The sequence below is a fragment of the Triturus cristatus genome, chromosome 7 (assembly GCF_964204655.1).
Source record: "Triturus cristatus chromosome 7, aTriCri1.1, whole genome shotgun sequence".
Classification (NCBI taxonomy): Eukaryota; Metazoa; Chordata; class Amphibia; order Caudata; family Salamandridae; genus Triturus; species Triturus cristatus.
Window position 1 is genome coordinate 1304675570 of NC_140590.1, and position 20409 is coordinate 1304695978.

The 20409-nt window shown below is 44.9% G+C and overlaps 1 protein-coding gene across 4 annotated transcripts in view; it reads left to right on the forward strand.

Annotated features, from left to right (window-relative positions):
• Positions 1–20409, forward strand: part of SAMHD1 (SAM and HD domain containing deoxynucleoside triphosphate triphosphohydrolase 1) — a 1667622-nt gene that overhangs the window by 492053 nt on the left and 1155160 nt on the right. For all 4 annotated transcript variants that reach the window (XM_085618924.1, XM_085618923.1, XM_085618925.1 and 1 more), the window contains one exon: positions 7248–7408. In XM_085618924.1, coding sequence (XP_085475050.1) covers positions 7248–7408 — 161 coding nt within the window. The remainder of the gene's footprint in view (positions 1–7247; positions 7409–20409) is intronic.

The window sequence follows — 20409 nt, forward strand, 5'->3', positions numbered from 1 at the left end:
TGCCAAGAACAGATGCATACTGGTAAGTAGCATTTTCCTTTTGGCACACATCCATAACTTCAATACAATATTAACAATAGAAAAAGCTTCCTGCTTTTCCATTATATCCCACCAAGACTGCACACATTTCCTTAAAGTGCAGATTTTTCCTGTGTTCGTCACTAACAGGTAAACTGCTTATATAGAACTATATTTGGAACATCCTCTGCAGCTCTTAATTTCCTGCAACACATTCAAGCCAGGAAGGTTCCCAGAAATCACACGAGAGGAAAAAACACATAAGTCAGACCGCATTTAGGCCTGTTAAGACCTGGTACAATTGGCGTGAGTCTCCCTTACATTTTTTCTGACTGCCTCCTCTGGTTTTGATATGTTTTGCTAGTTTAGCTGCTTTGGGCACTGTACCACTGCTATTCAGTGCCACAGTGCAAGTGCTCCCTATGGTAAATTGATATATTGATTAGTGACTCCATGATTGGGTTATTTGATTTACTTGTCAGACCTAGTACATGCACCATGTGTGCCCAGGGCTTGTACATCAAATGCTGCTGGTGGGCTTGCAGCACTGGTTGTGCCACCCACAGAAGCAGCTTGTAAAGTGTGTCTCAGGCCTGCCACTGCAGAGCCTGCATGCTGTCTCTGACTGCCATGTTGACTGACCAAGTGCACCCACTTGCCAGTCCCTAAACCTTTCCTTTTCTTCATATCAGACTCCCCTATGGTAGGCCCAAGGGCAATGTGCATTGTAAGTATAATGTAGGACATGCCCTGGTGTGTATGGCATGTCCTAATAGTGAATTACAGCCATTTTCGTTTTTCATTATTGCAAGGCTACCTGTTCCCCATGGACCAGAATGGGCAGTTTGAGTCTTACATCTTATAATCCTAACAAAGTTGGTTTTAACATTCTGTGTTTGAAAATACCACTTTTAGAAAGTAGGTATTTTCTTGCTTAACTGTCCAAGCCTGCCTCTGCTAGGTTGTGTATTGTGTGTCTGGTTCTGTGAGTGACAGGGACTGGGGATTCCAGGGGAGAGGGTGAGTCAGCACAGGGCTGAATCGCATGATCTGCATTTAGATAGGTGGGAGGAGTTGCACCTGGGGCCTGAATAGGACTGTGCCTTCCCTCCACAATGCTGGCTCCACCTCCTGTGGTGTGTCCGATGTCTCTGCCCTGCACTGTCAAAGGAAAGGAGTCATGTAAACAAAGTGCTCCAGGACTGACCAGAACTGGTTTGGACTAGGCAAAGGCCTCTCTGCCTTCAAAGAACAAAGAGAAAAGTAGTATAAATATGGGGACCCAGACCCCAAGACCCCCAGTGTGTTGTGTTGGCCTACAGTGGTGTCTTCAGCACCAAGGAGAGGAGAAGTAACTCTTTTGTGTGTGCTTCATCATCTTGCAGAATATTTCTCCAAGGGCTTGAACTTGTGCTTGCCTCCTGCTGAAGTCTCGGGGACAACAGACTTCACCACCAGCTCCCCTCTGAATTTCCTTGTTGGGAATTCTATCTGCAGAAGCCTGCGTGTCGCTTGGAGCTAAAAGCGCGACGCAACAAGAAAAAGCGTGTTTCTTCCGCAGCTGTAGTCGCACCGCCGGAGAAGCATGCTGCCGCTGCATCTCCCAAAAGCGTGTCACCGCCGCATCTTCCAGAAGCGTGACTTCGTCGCAGCTGTCTGCTGTCGCATCACCGGAGAAGTGTGTCGCAAACGTGAGGGTCACCGTCACATCACCGAAGAAGAGTGTCGCAGGGCCTGTCGCGGCTCCAAAGTACACAGTCGCCGTAAGACTGCCAGGGCGTGAACGCATCGTCTTCACATCAAGGACGCCATCTTAACACATCGCACCGGATTGTCGCATCGAGGTGCCATCTTGCCGCATCGCAACCGGGCTGCAGCACGAGAATCTACGCATCACCTCCTCTCCGGTAAGGATCAAGACGCATCCGCTACTCTGTACAAGCATTTTTGCGCGACGCATCGTCTCCCCCGAAGCAAGGAACTGACGCATCTCCAAAGATGCGAGCCTGTTTATTTTGCGTTACGCATCCAGGTACTTTTGTGAGAACTGTGTCACATTTACCAACAACTTGAACTAAGCTAATTCTACCATCTTTAAGTCAATTTTGAGTACAGTATTGTGGATTTTTGTCGTTTGTGGTCTTGTGTTAAGTCTATATAAAGAATACTTATTTTTATAAAACCTGTGTGGTGTCCATCTGTAGTGTTTTCACTGTATTACTGTACGTGTTCACAAATGCTTAACACACTGCCTCTGAGATAAGCCTGTCTTCCCGTGCCAAGCTACCAAGGGGTTGAGCAGGGGTTATCCAGTAGTGTAATTCCCTTTCCCCGACTTAGAAGGAAGGGTTCCTATTTGGTCAAAGGTACCTACCTCTGCCAACTAGAGACCCCCAGTTCTAAAAAGACCTTTTTTGGAAAGCTGGCTGTAGGTTATTTCCAGAAATAATTTGCAACTTAAACATGCACTTTTAAACACACATTTAAACAGTTTTATACAAAATGTCTTTTTTTACACGAAAAAAATGTTTCACAGTTTGTCGGCAAGTGACGGGTAAAACAGATTAATGAACAGCATGATAAGGGCCTAAATCTAAATTAGGGTTTTGATTCCGTACACTCTTCCAAGATTTGACTGCGATGTTTGGCAGCTTATCCAAATCAATGTAGGCAATGTCATGCAAAATGTAGCAGGCAGCAGTCTAAACATGAATTGGTAAATGGTTTCAACCTTGTCTTCTGAAAAGTGCTCCACAATTGTAAGGTAAGCAAAATCTGTTCTGAAAAGATCTACCGTCTCTATATCAGTCCACTTTATTGTGCAGTAATTGTGCATCAATTCTGATAACACACCAGTAGGCAAGCCATCATTAGGGTACATGTTTGCCTACATAAGATTCTTGAGGGGTCTCAATTCACCAGGTTTTCCCCATCTCCAGTACTGAAGGTTGGGCTTGCTATTATTTTCAATTGTTTAGCAACATCGAAGAAAAGGATAATATGAAGGCAATTAATGATATATTTCTTGTTATCCATCATGCATATTTTCCTAATTTATGAGCAGCCTACTGTGCTTACTATGATGCCTAAAAACATGGATGAGAATTGGTTAAGTAGATGCCTATCTAACTTCGAAGCACATGTAAATTGAGTAACTTAGCATCCGTGGGATTCTGGAACAGTGCAGCTTCTGGAATCCTTAAAGGAGCAGTGTCTGAATTGCTTCATGTGAATTGTATTGGATAAGAACACTATTTCAAGGTTTGTGGTTTCATTTGTTGTGAGTGTTAAGTGGCCATTTTTTTTAGTCATTTCCAATTGGATTCCCATGTCGGAGAGCAAGTATTAAAGGAAACTTGCTTTATCATTTGCATCGTTAATTCTTTGATTCTCAAAGGAGTATTTCTATTTTGTTCCTGTCAATTTGATAACATGTTGATAGATCAACTGGGCCTTTGAAGGAGCAGTGTATCTTTCGCATATGTGAGGCTAGATTAGTGAAGTGTAGATTAAATATGTTAATGTTGAACATCCAGGGCCAGATGTCCGACCCTTGTAAATTGTGCCTCGCAATTTGCGCTGGATTGCGAGTCGCAAATTGCGAGGCACAATTTACAATGTACTAGTGTCAGAGACACTAATTGCAATTCCCAGTGGGGTCGCAAAATGCGAGGCTCATGAATATTGAGCCACTCGCAATTTGCGACCCGATTGGGAATGGCTGGCCCTCCCAGGAACACAATGTAACAATACCTTCCTAGGCAATTGTTTTATCTAGCATAATAGTGTTCTAAAAGTGTCCAATTAGCGTAGCCACAACAAGACTTAAAAATTCCATAGATTTATTTGTTGTTGGTATACGTATCAAAAAATAATTCACAGTTAAAGAATACATTCATATATAGTATAATCATTCAGTGTAATAATTCCATTAAAATTACAATAGTTAAACATAGTAAAAACATTTCAGTGGCCATGTAATAATCTCCTACGCGCGTTTCGGCAAAAAGTACGCCTTCGTCAGGAAAGGCCACAACTCCTGTAATCAAAAAAACAGACTCGAAATAATATTTCATATATGGTTTTCTTTTTTTGTCTGTTTCAATGTATAATGGCTACAAAGCTAATGGACACATTGCTAATAAAGTTGTGCATATCTACTATGACATTGGTCTTATGCATTAGAGGTTAAAGCATACAAACTGAAATATCTAGCAAGGGGAGAAAAGTTAAGAATAGATTCGGTAGGTAACAAAACAGAAAAGGGTGTAGCTTGAAAACCAAGATGGGTGGGTGAAGAAAAAGGTAAGAATGAAATAGAAAAACTAAAGAATCAGTGTGGGGGTTATGTGGAGAGGGCAAAGAAACTGAAGGCCTCATCTATGGAACAGTGGTATTGCAAAGATAGATGGTGCTTACTTGGGATCGTGGCCGCGCGACCAAATGGGAGGTATGGTGGTTTTCAAGGATAGATAAGGAAAACCTGTAATGATAATAGGTGATACATAGGAGGGTTAAGTATTCAGAGAGGAAGAGAAAATGGGCAACTATGTATGATGTGATAGCAAGGTACCTGTTGTAAAGTGTAGTTCTACTTGATATTTGATATCATGATGCTCAGGTCAAGGTTCAATTGTGTTATCGAAAAGTTCAATGGAACCTAAAATGATAGTCAATAATTCTGATATAAGTCTTAGTAGGATTACGAAAGAAAAGAGCGTTAGCTTTCATTGTATAATGAGCATATTGGTACCTGTTCGATAATATCAGCAGACTTAGGGTATAAAGGCCGATTTTTCGTATCGTATAAACTCACAAAGATTTAGTAATATGAGGACATTCACTGTCATAAGGGTGATTCTAAAATAAAAGAACAACAAAATGTCTGTATCTATGTTTGGTGAACGCCTAATAATGCTAGTATTAACAAATATCGTATATTATTTTGCAATTACCTACTTGTATGTTTTCACAAGGAATGTTCTCGGTTCGATGATTAAAAAGATGCCGTTCGGATAGCGGGCGTCTTCTATGTGGGGCTATTTACCTTGGATGTTGAAAGAAAATAACTAGTTATAAATGAGGTGTCCTTTCTTAGTATTTCGACAGCCAAGAAAATGTAGGTTAAACGGGTCTTAATTACATTATTTATTTAAGATGTTGAGGAATGAACATGTAAACAGGAGATTTTTTTACATGGCGAGAGAATCTATGAAATGTAGTCAGAGGGAGCTATGAGTGGAAAATATCCGACAATATCATAACATTGTATTCTCAGGGTATTTTATTTGATTCTTTCGTGATTATATTTTCGCTATTTGAATGTCACGATATTCTTACCTGATGGATGGTGGTGCGGGGTGTCGGTTTTTTCGATGTTGCCGCGAACTCAGCTAATGGCCGGGAGGATAAACAGTGCTGACGGACTGTTTCCGCATTTAAATATTCGCACTGCACCGAGGTGATTGGGTACAATGTAAATGCGTGTTACGTCAGTGCGTAGGTGGAGACACTACTACGCCGACGTGTAATGTGTTGGATAGATAGCGAATAGTTATTCGCTAGAGGTTCGTAATTAATTAGTCTCAACTAACGCATACAGGCATTGCAACATATGACTGTTATTCTGCGTTGACTACTGGATTTTAAACAACTCATTAGCTAAAGGGATTATAGATGTGAAGACATATAATTGGGCAGATAGTTATAATTCCACGGGTCTAATTATGGAAACACGAGCATTTAATGGTGTCTGTATTAAGGATATTCCCGCTCCTAGGAGGTAATATAATGTAGACGAAGATGTGGATGACATTATTGTATGGGATAAGCCATTACTTTGGTGTAGAGTGGCATGTCTAGATCATAACAGAGAAATGAATCACTAAACGAATACAATAAATCAATATTACCTGGAGTGTCTCAACGTTGGAGCATGTGACTGTATCTTCACAAATAAAGCAAAGAATCGACTAAATCGCTAATGGAGTAGCGACGGTATATGGGGATACTTGTCATTATGGTCAACAAGGAAGAATAGTTGCCAATATAAATGGGTTAAATGATCGCATTCTCCCAGGGTAGATCACTGTTCAGGCCTTTGCGAAAAGTATTCTTTAACTGTGAATTATTTTTTGATACGTATACCAACAACAAATAAATCTATGGAATTTTTAAGTCTTGTTGTGGCTACGCTAATTGGACACTTTTAGGACACTATTATGCTAGATAAAACAATTGCCTAGGAAGTTATTGTTACATTGTGTTTCACCCTGTCCTAGGAATTTTATTTTCTTGAACTCAGGGGGTCCTAGTTATTTGCGCATTATGGCCCTCCCAGGAATAATTTTTTTTTTTAAATTAAACGTTTTCGTTTTATTTCTTTATGGGCAGTCGGTGGTCCCTGGGACCAATGCTTTCCCCTCATGACGTTTCCCCCTGCATTTGGGGACCCCCTCCCTTTTGCAAGTGCATTTACCACCCTCTTGAAGAGGGTGTTAATTTCCAAGTCTTTTCCGGCTGCAATTGCGGTCGCAAAACATTGATACATGGCTTTGGAGTCGCCATTAGGAAGGGAACGCCCCTTCCTAATAGCGACTCGCAATTCCTAAATAGCAAGTCGCAAATAAATTGCGACTCGCTTTTTAGGAATTGTACATGGCCCTGTGACATTTTGCTTGCGCAAACGGGTCGCAAACCTGTTTGCGCATGCAAAATAGGGTCGTACATCTGGCCCCAAGCTTGCTGAGCCACCCCCCATGTGGCTCTTGGTGATATGTGTTTGTCCCTCAGTGGATTAAATGTGTTAATTGGCCTGGAAGGAAGGGACTCATGTCTTTTTCGTGATTAGTGTATTTCTAATCAGTACATTTCACAGTTAATTGTTTAGGTCACTAGCTAACGCTATAAAACTGTTGTGGCTGTTGTTGCTATCGTTGGCGATTGTTAAATGTTAAAAGTACCTCGCTTAAGGAGATAATGGCTTTGTGCCTGTTCTGGATCTTTGTCAGAAATGCTATTCATTCTTTGCAGAAATTGTGTCCTTCGGTATGTGTGGATAGGTGGGTAACAGATGCAGTTCATACTAATTTCAATTTTGCAATTATGAGTTTGAAAAAAATATATATTTACAATATTGTTTCATAGCATGTGTTAACGTTTTTACATACATGTTTTTGAAAGTTTGTAATGTATTTATGGAAAATTGTAGTAAATATTTTATGTTCTAGGTGTTCAATGACCCTATCCACGGACACATTGAGTTGCACCCGCTACTTATTCGCATCATTGACACGCCTCAGTTCCAGCGCCTGCGCTACATTAAACAGCTTGGGGGCTGTTACTATGTATTTCCTGGAGCCTCACACAACCGATTTGAACATTCAGTTGGGTAAGGATGCTTGTTTTTGGAAATTATCTTATTGTGAGAATAAAATAAGTGCCACTGTATATCTGATAGAGACGTCTAGCTGCAGGATCCTTACTTTAGAACATTCTGCGAGATGCGAGACTGGATCCGGAATTTTTTTCCACAGCACATATGTGCATTGGAAGAGGTCTCCACATGACCCCCATATCGATATCATTACGTGATTTGACGTCGACGGGTCCATATAACCACCTCGTTGATGTCATTGCCTTCTTTTCCACTCTTGCAACGTGCATCCGGAGTGTTAGGGGCTGTTTTTCGGCCCAGCTCCACATATTGTCTGAGAAACAGTGTGCTTTTGTGATGTCTTCAGGGTTTAAACCCTGTGGATCTTGTGACTGAAAGATGTCGATCACAGATTCTCATACCATCTGTTTTTGGAGCCTGGCGATCACCATGACTTGGAGGAGTGTGGTTCCTGTCAGTGTCTTCGGACGAAAGGGTTGAGAGAGCATTGAATAAAACCTTTGGCCGTGTGACTGAGGCACCGTGGCATCATAATCCCTTGTCGTAGTCCAGAGACCGGTCAAGGAGCCGTTCGGGTGAGGGGCCTTTGAGATAGGGTACAAAGCAACAACGGTCAAAATGTATGTTTGTTTTGGCCGCTGTCTCCAAACCTTCGGCTGCTGAGCGTTCTCCTGAGTCCACCTCACGCCTCCCTAAATATCCTGGAGCTGGGCCGACTCTAGCCCAAATGTGGGAATATTACATTTCCCTGCATAAAGATTTTAGGCCTCTATTCCCCTCTGGTGCGCTTTCTAACCCCAAGGAGGTGGTAGGTGCCCTGACTGGATCCTCGCTGGCGGGTTCACCCTCAATGCCAGTCGGGCCCTATAAATCCGTTATCGGATTCGAGACGTTGCTGGTGCACAGTCCTTTGGGGCCTTCACCGACGTATTCGGGTCAGCCAATGACCCTGGCGGTGCCTATCGATGCCGCAGCAATTACTCTTTTTGACGTCAACACATCACTGCACCAGACGGCAATGGATGCGGCACCTATGGCTCGGTCTTCTTTAGGCAACTCTCCATCTGTCCCTATACTACCTGTTTCTGTTCTTCCCACAGAAATGCACAGTTTAGGCGATGGGAAGACTTGAATGTCTAAACCCCTTTGGGCAATACTGTCCAGCCTCCTTTGGAGGAAAATTGGCTGATTGACATGGGTGAGGCTAGTCGTCTTGAGTCCTGCCCATTTTCAGACTTACTTTTTCCACCTTGTATGGCAACAGAGGTGAGTTCCTCTTATGCTGCGGTATTAAGGAGGGCAGCTGCTGTCTTAGATTGCCAGCTTCCCTCAGTGGAATTTTCCACAGACCCTTTGGTGAATGTTCTTCTACAGGGTAAGACAGGAGTGGAACCCTTGCTTCTGTATAATGAGTCTCTACACAACATATTGTTAGGGGCTTGGGCAAGGCTGGTAATGGGAATGTCTCTAGACTGGGCTGTATCCCATAGGCATCGTCCCGCACCTGGGGATCCTGATTGACTCTTAAAACATCCCTCCATAAACGGTCTAGTTGTGCAAGTAGCTACAGCCCCTGTGGACCCAAATGTCCTCCCTCTGGTTCCACCAAGCACTGAGTTCAGATGGCTGTACAGTTATGGGAGAAATATTTTCTCTTCCGTTAGTGCAGCATTACGGTCTTTGAATACTATATGTATTCTTGGCAGGTTTTCCCATGCGTTATGGGACTCCTTGAAGAGTTTGCTACCTTCTCTTCCGGAGGAGCCAAACATGAACTGCTACAGTTGGTGCAGGATGGCCGAGATCCTGCCAAGTTCTCCTTAAAATGTGGTATGAACAGCACTGATTCCGTGGGTAGAGATATCGCTCAGTCAGTTGCACTGCACAGACATGCATGGCTGAGTCAGTCTGGGTTTTGAGAGCCTGTACAGAATAGCCTGAAAGATATGCTGTTTGAGGGTGTGCCTTCATTTGGTGTACATGCTGATTTGGGTTTACGGCGATTTAGAGCTGCATGGTGTGATAGACACCTAGACATGTCTTTGCTAACATTCTTTAATACTGACTTGTGTAGACGGATGTGTTTATAAATCACTTGCTTGCAATGTGTGTTTTTCTAGTTGCAACCGGTGTGGTGTTTCTGCTTACTGTAGGAGTTTGATTGTTTATCTAACCTTGCGAATCGTTACACGTTTTTACCTGACCCTTACTCCAGTCAGTTACGATTATAGTAGTGCAGTTATTCTGCTGAATTCCTTTCAGTACATTTGTGTTCTTAATAGTGTATTCCACGATATGTGCCTTTCTGGATTACTACTTAATGCTAGGCGTAAAAGTTGTGCATTTCTCCTTCGGCTCTTTTCAGCTGTTTATTTGTTTAGGTTTTTGATTGATAACTGATGTGCTGGTATTGCAGTTTGCTTTACTCTGCAGAAATGCTCAAGAGTACCTTTTGTATGCTATGTGAGCATTTCTAAATTTATATATGCTTAGTTGGGATTCTCAGCTTGTGCACTATTGGACCGTCAATTGGAGGTGCAGAGTTCCACCCTTTGTGTCTGGTTATTTCTCTGACGTATGGTGTCATACATTCATGAAGTTTGGTACCCCTTGTTAGGCACTTCGATATTTTTACCTGTGTGGGAGTCTCAGTATATGTAATCATTGTTGGCCAGGAGATTATCAGCTTGTGAACCTGCAAACACTTTATGTTTTGCTCTTCAGGTTCTATCTATTAGCTATTTGATTGACTCTTTCACCCCTTCCTGTAAACATGGTTGTTTTTTTACATGTTCCTTGGTCAGGATTGTTTCTTTTCCTGGGATCATGTTGTGCTATTATTGGTCGTCAGATAGACATGTCTCTCCATCGATACTATTCCCACTATTATGAAGAGTATTTGACTCTTTAGGGGTTGTTATAATGCTTTGCGTTCTAGCTAAAGATTTCTTCTTTCTGAAGGTCATTTTCCTCTAATGATGTACCTGTTCTTCTCTCTGAAGGTATTCCTACATTTGGCCATGAGGGGACTAGACGTTTTCTTCATAGCTTCTACTTTTGTAGATGGCTTTTATTCTTTTCATACTGGATCTTTGCTCTTCTAGGGGACAACTCTTCATCATTGTCCTAACTCTATGCGTTGTAGTTAGGTTCACACTTTGCAAAGTGTTGTCCCTAGACGACATATATACTTATTAATGTTTATTTTATAGATAGCTCAGATTCTTTTATTATGGAATCCTTTTAAGATTTTCCAGTTTCAGTGTGAGGGATCTTTTCTAAATTTTCTGTAGATGGGTCTCTATTTATATTGTAAAGATCACGTACTAACCTTGGGTTTCACTAAGCTTTAAGGTTTCTTTTTCATACTTTATATATTAGTCAACTTTATACTCTATTGCATGCTGATGCCTTCTCAGGCAATTTGTATTATTCTGAAGTTTTGGATGACTGTTGTTTTCTTATGTGCTATAATAGATGTTTATTGTTACCCAGCTCAATGGTATTATGCTATTGACCTCAGAATGATGAAAGGCTGAGTCACCTGTGACGATGAGGTTAAACACGGACCCCTACAGTAGACGCACAGTCCACTAAGCGACTAGACCTGACAATAGCAATTAATAGCATAGAAGCAGTCATACTCTTAGAGATAATGCAAAAGACAGCTAGGGGATATCCAAGAAATACACTGGCATAGAAGCAAAATAAATAACTGCCTATGTATAGAAGAAAAATATATACCACGTAGAAATAAAGTAAAGCTGAATATAATTAGTCAGAAAATGCTGACATAATAGTATGGAAAGCGTAGTGGCATTATTCAGCACCAGTGGTCCCCTTTAGGAATACACGTTATGCCTGTTGTCTTCGACTCTTTTTTGTAGAGAGCTTTCTTTATCCTTTCCCATCGGTGATGGACCTTTCTTGCTATTAATGTGCGGGTCTGGATCTGGTAGAACTCGATATGGCACAGAGGTTTGCCTCCATAGCATTACCTGCTGTTCCATATCTCACAAGTATTGAACACGCTGTCCGAGGCTGGATATGCTTGACAATAGCTTTATATTATAGAGGTATTTGGCAAATTGTCCTGCTATCGTGGGTAACGTTCATCCGATGCCTTATATGTCTTTATGACATTTCTTACTGTGGTCCCTTCAGCAGTGCTTATGTGATGAGCATGCATGAGTTCGGATCCCCTTAAGGGTGTGTAGTTTTTTATTGATCGTGTTGGTTGGCTTTTACCACAGTTGTCATGCTAACATGGATAATTTTATTCCCATGCTTATTAATGTCTGTGACTTTACTTAGCTGTGGTTCTTTTACATGGTTTTTTAGATTGTAAAGCCTGTTATTGCTCACCTACATTATTATGAAGGTCTGTTCTTTTTCCCTGGTTTTTGACTGTTTTTCGGTCTCGCATGCGCTGCATAGGAGGAGACCTTTAGGAATCAATTCCGTTTTTGACCCCAAAACGTGCACGCGTTGCATTGCTTTCAATGGCAACGCGTGCACGTTTGGCAATTTACTATGCGGGAGTGAGCTTTGAAACCATCTGTTTGTAATTAACAGATGGTTCCTGCTCGCTCCCGCAAGGGAAACAGGCGCAGGCCCCCTCCTCTCTCTCCTCCCCCCTGCTGCCTCCTCCTCTCCTCGTCCATCTTTTTTTGTTTTTTTTTTACTTCCTGCGCGAGGCGCGCAGGCTTGTTTACTTTAGCCTTAACTCCCTTCATTTACCCCTCATTATCACCCTTTCTTCCTCCAGGTAATATCCCTCCTCCCCCCAATACTTTAGTACAGGTCTCTCGTCTATTCTCTCTCTTTTATGCTACATTTTCTTTGTGCAGCTTTGGTGATGTCTACCACTTCAAGTGGCCGTCCTTGCAGCCGCCCCCTCACTCTCTGCCAATGTATTTCCAAAGTGCGGCACGTTACCTGTCAAGAGGCCATTAAATGACTAGTTACCCTTTGCCATAAAATGAACTCTGTGGAAATATTACACTATCTGAAAATAATCGTCAGGGGGCAATTGACTGCCCCCTCTTCAGCCCCTGCCTCTCCTTGCCGTTCGAGCATGGAAATTAAGCTGGGGTCCTTACCTGGCAGCGTCAGCAGCCCTTCCTCGGAGTTTCTGGTACAGCGAATGCAGAGCCGAGCGAGCTAGCCACGTGTCCCCCAGGTGCGAGCAGCAGTCCAGCGGCCCCAGCTCCCCATTAATCACTTGTAGGAAGGTGGATATCTGACTATGGTTACCCCCAATTTTTTGCCTAGTGTCTAGCTGGTTTTTCGACTTAGTTGGACTGAGATCCTGCCATTCAGGATCTCAGCCTATCTGCTCTCTCTCTAAAATGGACTCCATGTACCCTAGGTGCATAACCCATTGGAACTAGATCACCCTGTGAGCCCCTGTACCAGTGTACACTAGATACCCAGGGCATTGGTGTATCTAAGGCATACCAGGGGCTGAAGCATGTATTGTGCCACCCCTGGCCTGGCCTAACAAATTTGACACAACTGGCTGATCACTCAGCTGGGGTAAGTTGGTGTAACCACCTCTTACTTAGGTGTAGTATACCTATACCTAACCTTAAATGGGACACATGTTAACCTATGAGTCACTCCTATAGCAGGCCTTAATAATCCTGAAGGCAGAGTGCTTGGTTCCATGTGAGATGGTGCTGTGGCATGAGCTGAGCCTGTCTGCAGTGGTCGGAACAACTTCCTTCTACCGTTTCCAGATATCGTCATACCATATACTCTTAAGTGCATTATGAACCTGCGGTTAAATGCTATCTTTGGTTTGGCTTTATCAAAACATGACGAGTAAGGTGTCATACGAATTGGAATACTAACCCCTCGCCAATTCTGGCGACGGGGTTAGCATTCCACCCTTCTAGAGGGACACGACATGTACAGTACCTGAAACCCGGGTAAAATCAGACATAGCCTCAGCTCCACAAAATGGATGCTGCCACCACAGACACAAGTCTGCCCTCCTGCTGCTGGGAGTCCTTCCAGCTTGGGCGGTGTGGACAAAGGGTTTCCTGCCAGGGGAGGTGCGAGCACCACCCCAGACAGGATTTTGTGTATTGGTCAGGTAGGGCTTGAAAGAAACCAGACATGCCTGAGGCTCACAAGGAGCCTCGGTGCATATGCCAGTTCAAACCGGTCCTGGGGCACACCAGCCCTGGACCTGGGGCGAGCTGGACAAAGGATTGGGGGTGTAACCACCCCCCTTCCTGGTCCCACCCTTAGGGAGGGACCTAGAAGGTAGTCCGGCCCCTAGAATCCGCTTAAAGGTAGGAGCTGTGTCCTAAGACTTCAGACATCCTGGAATCAACTTAACCACAAGAAGAAGACGGGAACTTCGACGCTCTGCTGCACAGAGGACTGAAGGAAATATCCCCTATGGTCAGGGAGTGACCATCTTGCTAACGCAAGCACTAACCAGCTATTGAACGTCTGCTTTGCCGCCGCCTCCTGCCGGAGCCCGAGCCCAGAGCCCGACAAGACCTGGACCTCCAGACCTCTCACCGCCCGATCCACAGTCCCTGAAAAGAAGGAACCCGTGGAGGCACCGAGACACGTGGAGCCAGCCATCTTGAAAGACCGACGACAAGCTGCAAGCGCAACGACAGAGGCTCCCTCCAAGTTGTGCTTTGGGTCCTGAGAAGCCCAACCATCGAGCAGCATCTGCACCAAAGGTGAGCCCTCCAGCATCTCCACGATCTGCGTGGGCCCCTCTGCACTTTGCAACTCGACGCGCCTGCCCGGTCCCTGGCCCGTTGGCTAGTGGCCATTTTTGCGACGTATTTTGAAATCACCGACGCTGGTCTGGTTGCTCCAGACTGGCCCTAGCTGCTCTCCAAAAGAGCAGCCCCTCTGACCTTGCTGGTCAGAACAATCAGCTTTCATCTCTTTCCACGACTCCTGCCTTTGCCAAGGCTTGTTTGCTTCTTTTGAGTCGCCGACACCGCCGACAGCGAGAGCCTGCGTGGGACAGCTCGTGACTCGACTCCTGGACGTCGTCGACCTTCGGGGACCACGTGGCTGCGGAGACAAGCTACCCCTCTTTGCCTGTTTGCACCCAACATCGCCTGGTACCTACCTGGTGCCACGCCGGTCACTGGCTAGTGACTGTGAACACTGTCCCCTCTGCTTTCAGGTCTTCTACAACTCCGATCCACCCTTGGATCCAACGCAGCTCTTCTGGACCGACCGCCTGCAGCATCTTTGTCATCAGGCTCCATTGTATCGATAGAAGAAACCGGACGAACTTCGAGACCTATGCACCCGCTTCCTGTGGGTGAGGTAAAGCTGGCACTCCGGTGCCCAAGTGTAGAGAATCATCTCTGGTGTCTGTGTTTCAAATCTTAAGATCGTAGTCCACCCAGAAGACCCTTTTGCAGTAACTTTGTAACTTTTACGCACCCATTGAAAACCTATGGGAGCCCGCGTGTAACTTTCCTCACTGCACACGCGACCCGTGGACCTCCTGGTCACTAACTGAAGTTAGCTCCTTGTAGGCCCAGCGATTCTAGAGGCCCTAGGCCTTTTCCCTTTCCTGTTCGTGGTACTTATACCACTATTTTAGTATATGGTTTGAGTGGCCACCAGGGCCCATCCATATAAAGTGCAACTTCTGTATATTATAACGTTGTCTTGTTTAACGATTTGTGCTCCTGTGCTCATAAAGCGTCTAGGAGATACTTTGAGAAATAAATACATATATATTTTGAATATATATCTGTGTGGTGTCCTTTCATTGGTATAAAGGGGGGGTTACATTTGGTAAAACAGCCTGCTTAACATGCTTTAACGAGTTTAGCCTCAAAGACTGCTTATCCTACGCTACCACTAGGGCAGCTAGTCCGAAAAGGTTGACTTACAACCACACCATAAGGGTTGCCTGGCATGGTACAAGGTGGTCACTTTAACTAGTGAACATCATATACCAGGCCAACTTCTCACATCACTGAACACGGATCCTGACATTTCTGCAGAGCCACTCTCAGCTATACTGTAAAAGTAGGCGCCACCACACAGGATTAATGCACAGCGCCCGGAACACATTTCCGCTGCTCCTCCTCTGCGATGCTGCTCACGTCGCGTCCAAGACAGCTACTCAAGCACATTGTAGGGCATTTCCTGAGAAACAATATGCTAATTCGGCATCTTGACCTGCCCCCTGCTAAACTAGGTCCAGCTGCACAACAGAGGACAATGGCGAGGGGGGACGCGAGTCAATGACATAGCCTGTTTAACATCATGAATAATGCAGCCGAAATAAAATGTGTTTTTTTTCTTGCTGATTCGCAGTGCTCGTAAAATAATACCGGATTAATAACTCGTTCGGATTTGTGGCGGTAGAAAAGGCGATGGATTCAGAACCTCTGAGCCCTGATGGTATTGTAACAAGCCCGCTGTGTTGTTTAGACTCATCAAGGTGCTGAACCCACGGTGTTAAATAGAGCTCTGAAACATTCTCGTCAGGATGCGTGCACTCCCTGCACGGCATTTTTATTACAGGTTTGATTTTCTGCCTTTTTCCTTGGGGAGGAGGGTGGGGGAGAGGGGGGGGGGGGGCAGCCACGAACATCTCCTGTTTATTTACAATTTACCGTCCCCTATTTGCAAAAAGCGTCATGGGGAGAGGATTACTCAACCGGAATGTATTTTATTTTACATTCTAAACACTGCAAGCTGCAGGTGACACAGTAACTTGACGGCATTTCAGGGTTTGCGATTGATTTTACATGTCATGCACGACAGTCCACCGCCGGAACCAAGAGCAGCTTCCTTGATTCAGTTGGTGGCTACTGATATTTTCATATCGGCAATAAATAAATCCTCGCCGTCTGTATGTTAGGCTACGCCATGTCCAGGAGCCATTCTCTCCAATGAGAGGCAGGCAGGATGCTTAGGGGGAACTTACAACATCTATCATCTCGTTGCTCCATTAACAGTTCGGAGTTACATCTGTATGCACCATCGTCCAAAACAACGCGCCCGCTCCATGTCTTTACACACCAGAAGTCGAGCACGCTGTTTCTAAATAAAGCCGGTGACGAGGCAACGGCCATTGGCCATTTCATTTGTTGGAGCTCTTCAAGACCATCACTTGTGAAGTTATTACTTCCGCCCTCGCCTATTGCAAGGACGTGCAGACATTGCAATAAGCCAGCACGAGCAGCATTCTCCTCCTGCATTGGGGCGTTATGTTAAACCTCTGGGTTTGAGCCCTCGGATAATGTATATTGAACCATTTTGCAAAATATTGCTTGTATGAATTTGCCTTATCCATTTGGTGGTAAAATGAATCTCAAAGCTAAAACTAATAGAAAATCTACGAAAGATACTCACACATGACTGGATTGGCATAGCCAATAGGTCTCGCCTTTGGGACCTTATAAGTGTTTAGCCATGCAACAGTTGATGTTGTTGCAACAAGGATATTGTGCTGCATAACTAAATACTTGTAAGGTCCCAAAAGCAAGACCTATTGGCTATGCCAATGCTTGTTGTTCTAGTTAGAGGCTTTTAGTGGTCTCAGTTCTCAGACCCTGCTGCAGGGATGGTATGCTTTGGTATTTGATTCTAAAGTAAGGAATCTGCGACTAAATGTCTCTATCAGATGAGAAAGTTACTTACCTTCAGTAACGCATTATCTGGTAGAGACAGGATCTAGCCGCAGATTCGTTACACCCATCCCATCCTCCCCACTCTGCGAACTGAGTCCTCTTTGGTCTCTATAATTTAGTTATGGGACTTCACATACTGAACCAAGAACTCAGTGTTTATTTGAGACTGAGTCCTCCTTCATCTCAATGTTTTCATTATGAAATCCACATACTGAATCATAAATGAATGATTTTGACACAAGGGTGTTTTTCATTTTAGCACACTGATTCATTAGGCAGTTTCTATATGTGGCTCCAAGCTTTGACCGCAGAAAATAATTATTGAAGAAACTGATGTCAGTGCATCGGCGAGGGTGTTATATGGTCTCCATCTGTGTCACATCGCTTGGTGACATCTATACGGAGTCGCATGGTGCCCTCTTCCGATGCGCTGAAGTACTGTGGAAACAATTTCCGAATACAGTCTCACACTATAGGGAGGATTCTAAAGAAAGGAATCTGCTGCTTGATCCTTTCTCTACCAGATAATGTGTTACAGAAGGTAAGTACCTTATTCATTAAGACCTGTAGCCGTAGCAAGAGGGCAAGTCTTTGCATAAGGGAGCAAAGGGCTGGAGGGTGCTGTTGACATTTGCCATCTATAATGGGTTTGACTTAATGATATAAACATACAATTTGTGTCAAGGTTGGTGTCCTTTGCTTGTTGAGAGCAGATTACCCATTAAGTTGTGGCAGTGTGTGGTGTAGATTAACTAGACCAGCACAAAATAAGATCCAGGATGTCAAGTTGGGGCTACTCAGGTGGGCCTAGTGCCCAGGGCAAGGATAGCCGTCTCTGGTTACATGGCCTCTTTCCCTTTGGCTGAGGAGGCTGTAATTTGTTCAAAGTGACTAAACTTATGCCTTTCCCATTCGGCTGAAAGTCTGGCAGTAGGTACCAGAATTGAGGGGCTTGAGGGACTTCGTAGCACTTGAAGGCTGTGACCCAAGGGAACTGTCGGGCTGGGGAAGCAGATGGAGATACACTCTTGTTGTTGGGTACAATCATTGTGGTGTTCTGAGCCCCAGTGTGTTCCTCATTTCTGCCCTTTCTCCTTTCCTAGTATGCCTGTTTTTCTGTGCCCACCAGACCACATTTGATCAGAATCTGCTAAATAATCACCAGAAGCACTTTGTAATACTCCTCTGCATACTCTCAATTCCCAATGCTCCACAGTTCCTGAGCCTACCACCCTGCCCTCTAACGGGCATTGTCTCACTATCTCTGCCGCAGTTTTTCGCCACACTCCATAGCGCCTCAAGCTCAATTTTTGACCACCACTACACCTAATACCCTTCTGTCCCCCCTTACTGTTTTCTCTGCTGCACTACTCCATTGCTATAATCTCCACTCAACTCCCACATGAGTCCAATTGATAGAATGGGTACAGTCTGCTGTCTGTATCCCCTTGTAGTGTGGCGACACAAAGCGGGGATGTCATCACACACGCACACAGTCATCTGGATGCCAGGCGTGCCATCAGTTAAGATTAATCAACAGAGAGGTTTTAGTGTGCACAGATACCCGCACCATTACTCGCACTAGTGTGTGCCCATGTCTCCATTGTGGTGATGGTTCTCGCCTTGATCACAAGTGCTGCCATAGTGCATCACTTTATTGCTGACAAAGCAGTTGTTTTCCACACACTGTGGATTGCTCCAGGCAACTCCTGCAACATGTCTCCGAAAACACCTGAAACACACGACCACGTCAGTCCTGGAACCAAATGCCTTGTGCTCACTGTGAGAAGGTGGCCTGGTATATTCTGTCCATTAATTAAAGTTTGCACCTTGTACCAGTCCACGCGACCCTTATGATGTATGATAACCTTAGAAAGCTATCCTAGTGGTAGCTGTGGAGAGCAGCCTTCTGGCTTAATCTTGAAGGAATGTAAAGCAGCTTGTTTTACCAGAATATCACCTCCTGAATGACTTGATGAAGGAGAACCACACAGTAGTTATATAAAAATATGTATTTATTAATATAACACTCTCAACTATCCTCTACACGAGGATAGAACACAAAGCACGCAATATGTAATCAATAAAACAGTTGTAAGTAGCACAATACACAGTGGGCTCCAGGGGGAGACCAAACCAGTACTAAAATAGTGGTATAACAATCATGTCTTGGATCAAGACATGGTTGGGAGCACGTAGAATCGCTGGGACCCCAAGGAACAACCCAAGGTGAGTAGACGGGGACCCCACGGAGGCCGGGTGCAGGGTGGGAACATGACCGCGGGCTACGTACAATTCTATTGGAAAGTCGCGGTTACAGTTTTAAAGTTTAAGAACCCTTCTAGGAGGACTTTGAGCGAACCCTTTGGAACTTTTTGAAGAGTTTGAAGAGCCACCCCACCCGTGGACACCGTAGTACAAGAGTTACCTATGCCGGGGGAGTCGTGTGCATAGGTCTGAAGTGGGGTTGGACACACTCGTCGTTCTCAGTGGAAGGCTGTAAATAAGTACTGCTGCCGTGAAGGTGAAAAGGGCCCGGTGGAATCCAAGCCTGGATTCTAGATGGAAGAAACCTGAAAGCAGAGGGGACAGAGTCTGGGTCACTTCAGAGTGACCCGGGGCTCAGGAGACGAATGCCCACCTATGTCGGGTGCTTCAGGTGCGAAGAAGGGATGCTTGACTCTGCAGCTACGAGGACCAGGTGATGTCGAGGACGACGCTGTCCCACGAACGATGTGAAGTGCTGAGGGGTCGGTGTCCGGCGGGAGCACCAACAAGCCTTTGGGAAAAGCAACCCACGCAGGAAGGTCAAGCAGGTTACGGTGTGGTCCAGCAAGGTCCAGGGTGACTCACCAAGCAATGGGGAGTCTGGGCATGTCTGGAGCAACCAGGAAAGCCTACGAGAAATCAAGATGACCCTCAGGAGGACCCACAGGCTGGATGACCAGGAGTTGCGAAGGGACCTCGAGCAACATTGCAAAGTACCAGCCCACGGAGCACTCGGTGCGAGGAGACCGGAGTTCCTTGGTGCAAATACTGCTCAGGGTCAGGACTACACGGTGTCCAATGCACAAGCTCGGAAATCGTCAACAAGCATATGCACTTGCAAATGGACGCGGTGCACAGGGGTTCGGGTTATGCAGTTCCCGCGAGGTATACTGGCCTCAAACTCGGTGAGAGGGCAGATAGACCTCAGGGACCTTCGAAAACCCAACTCCTGTGTTGCTGAAACTTCGAAGTCCGCAGGCGCTATGGGGCAGCAGACTGGTCAGTTGTGGTTCAGTGGTTGCGAAGCAGGGGAGTGACACCTTCACTCCAAGGGAGATTCTTCTGTTGTCTTAAGTGCACCAC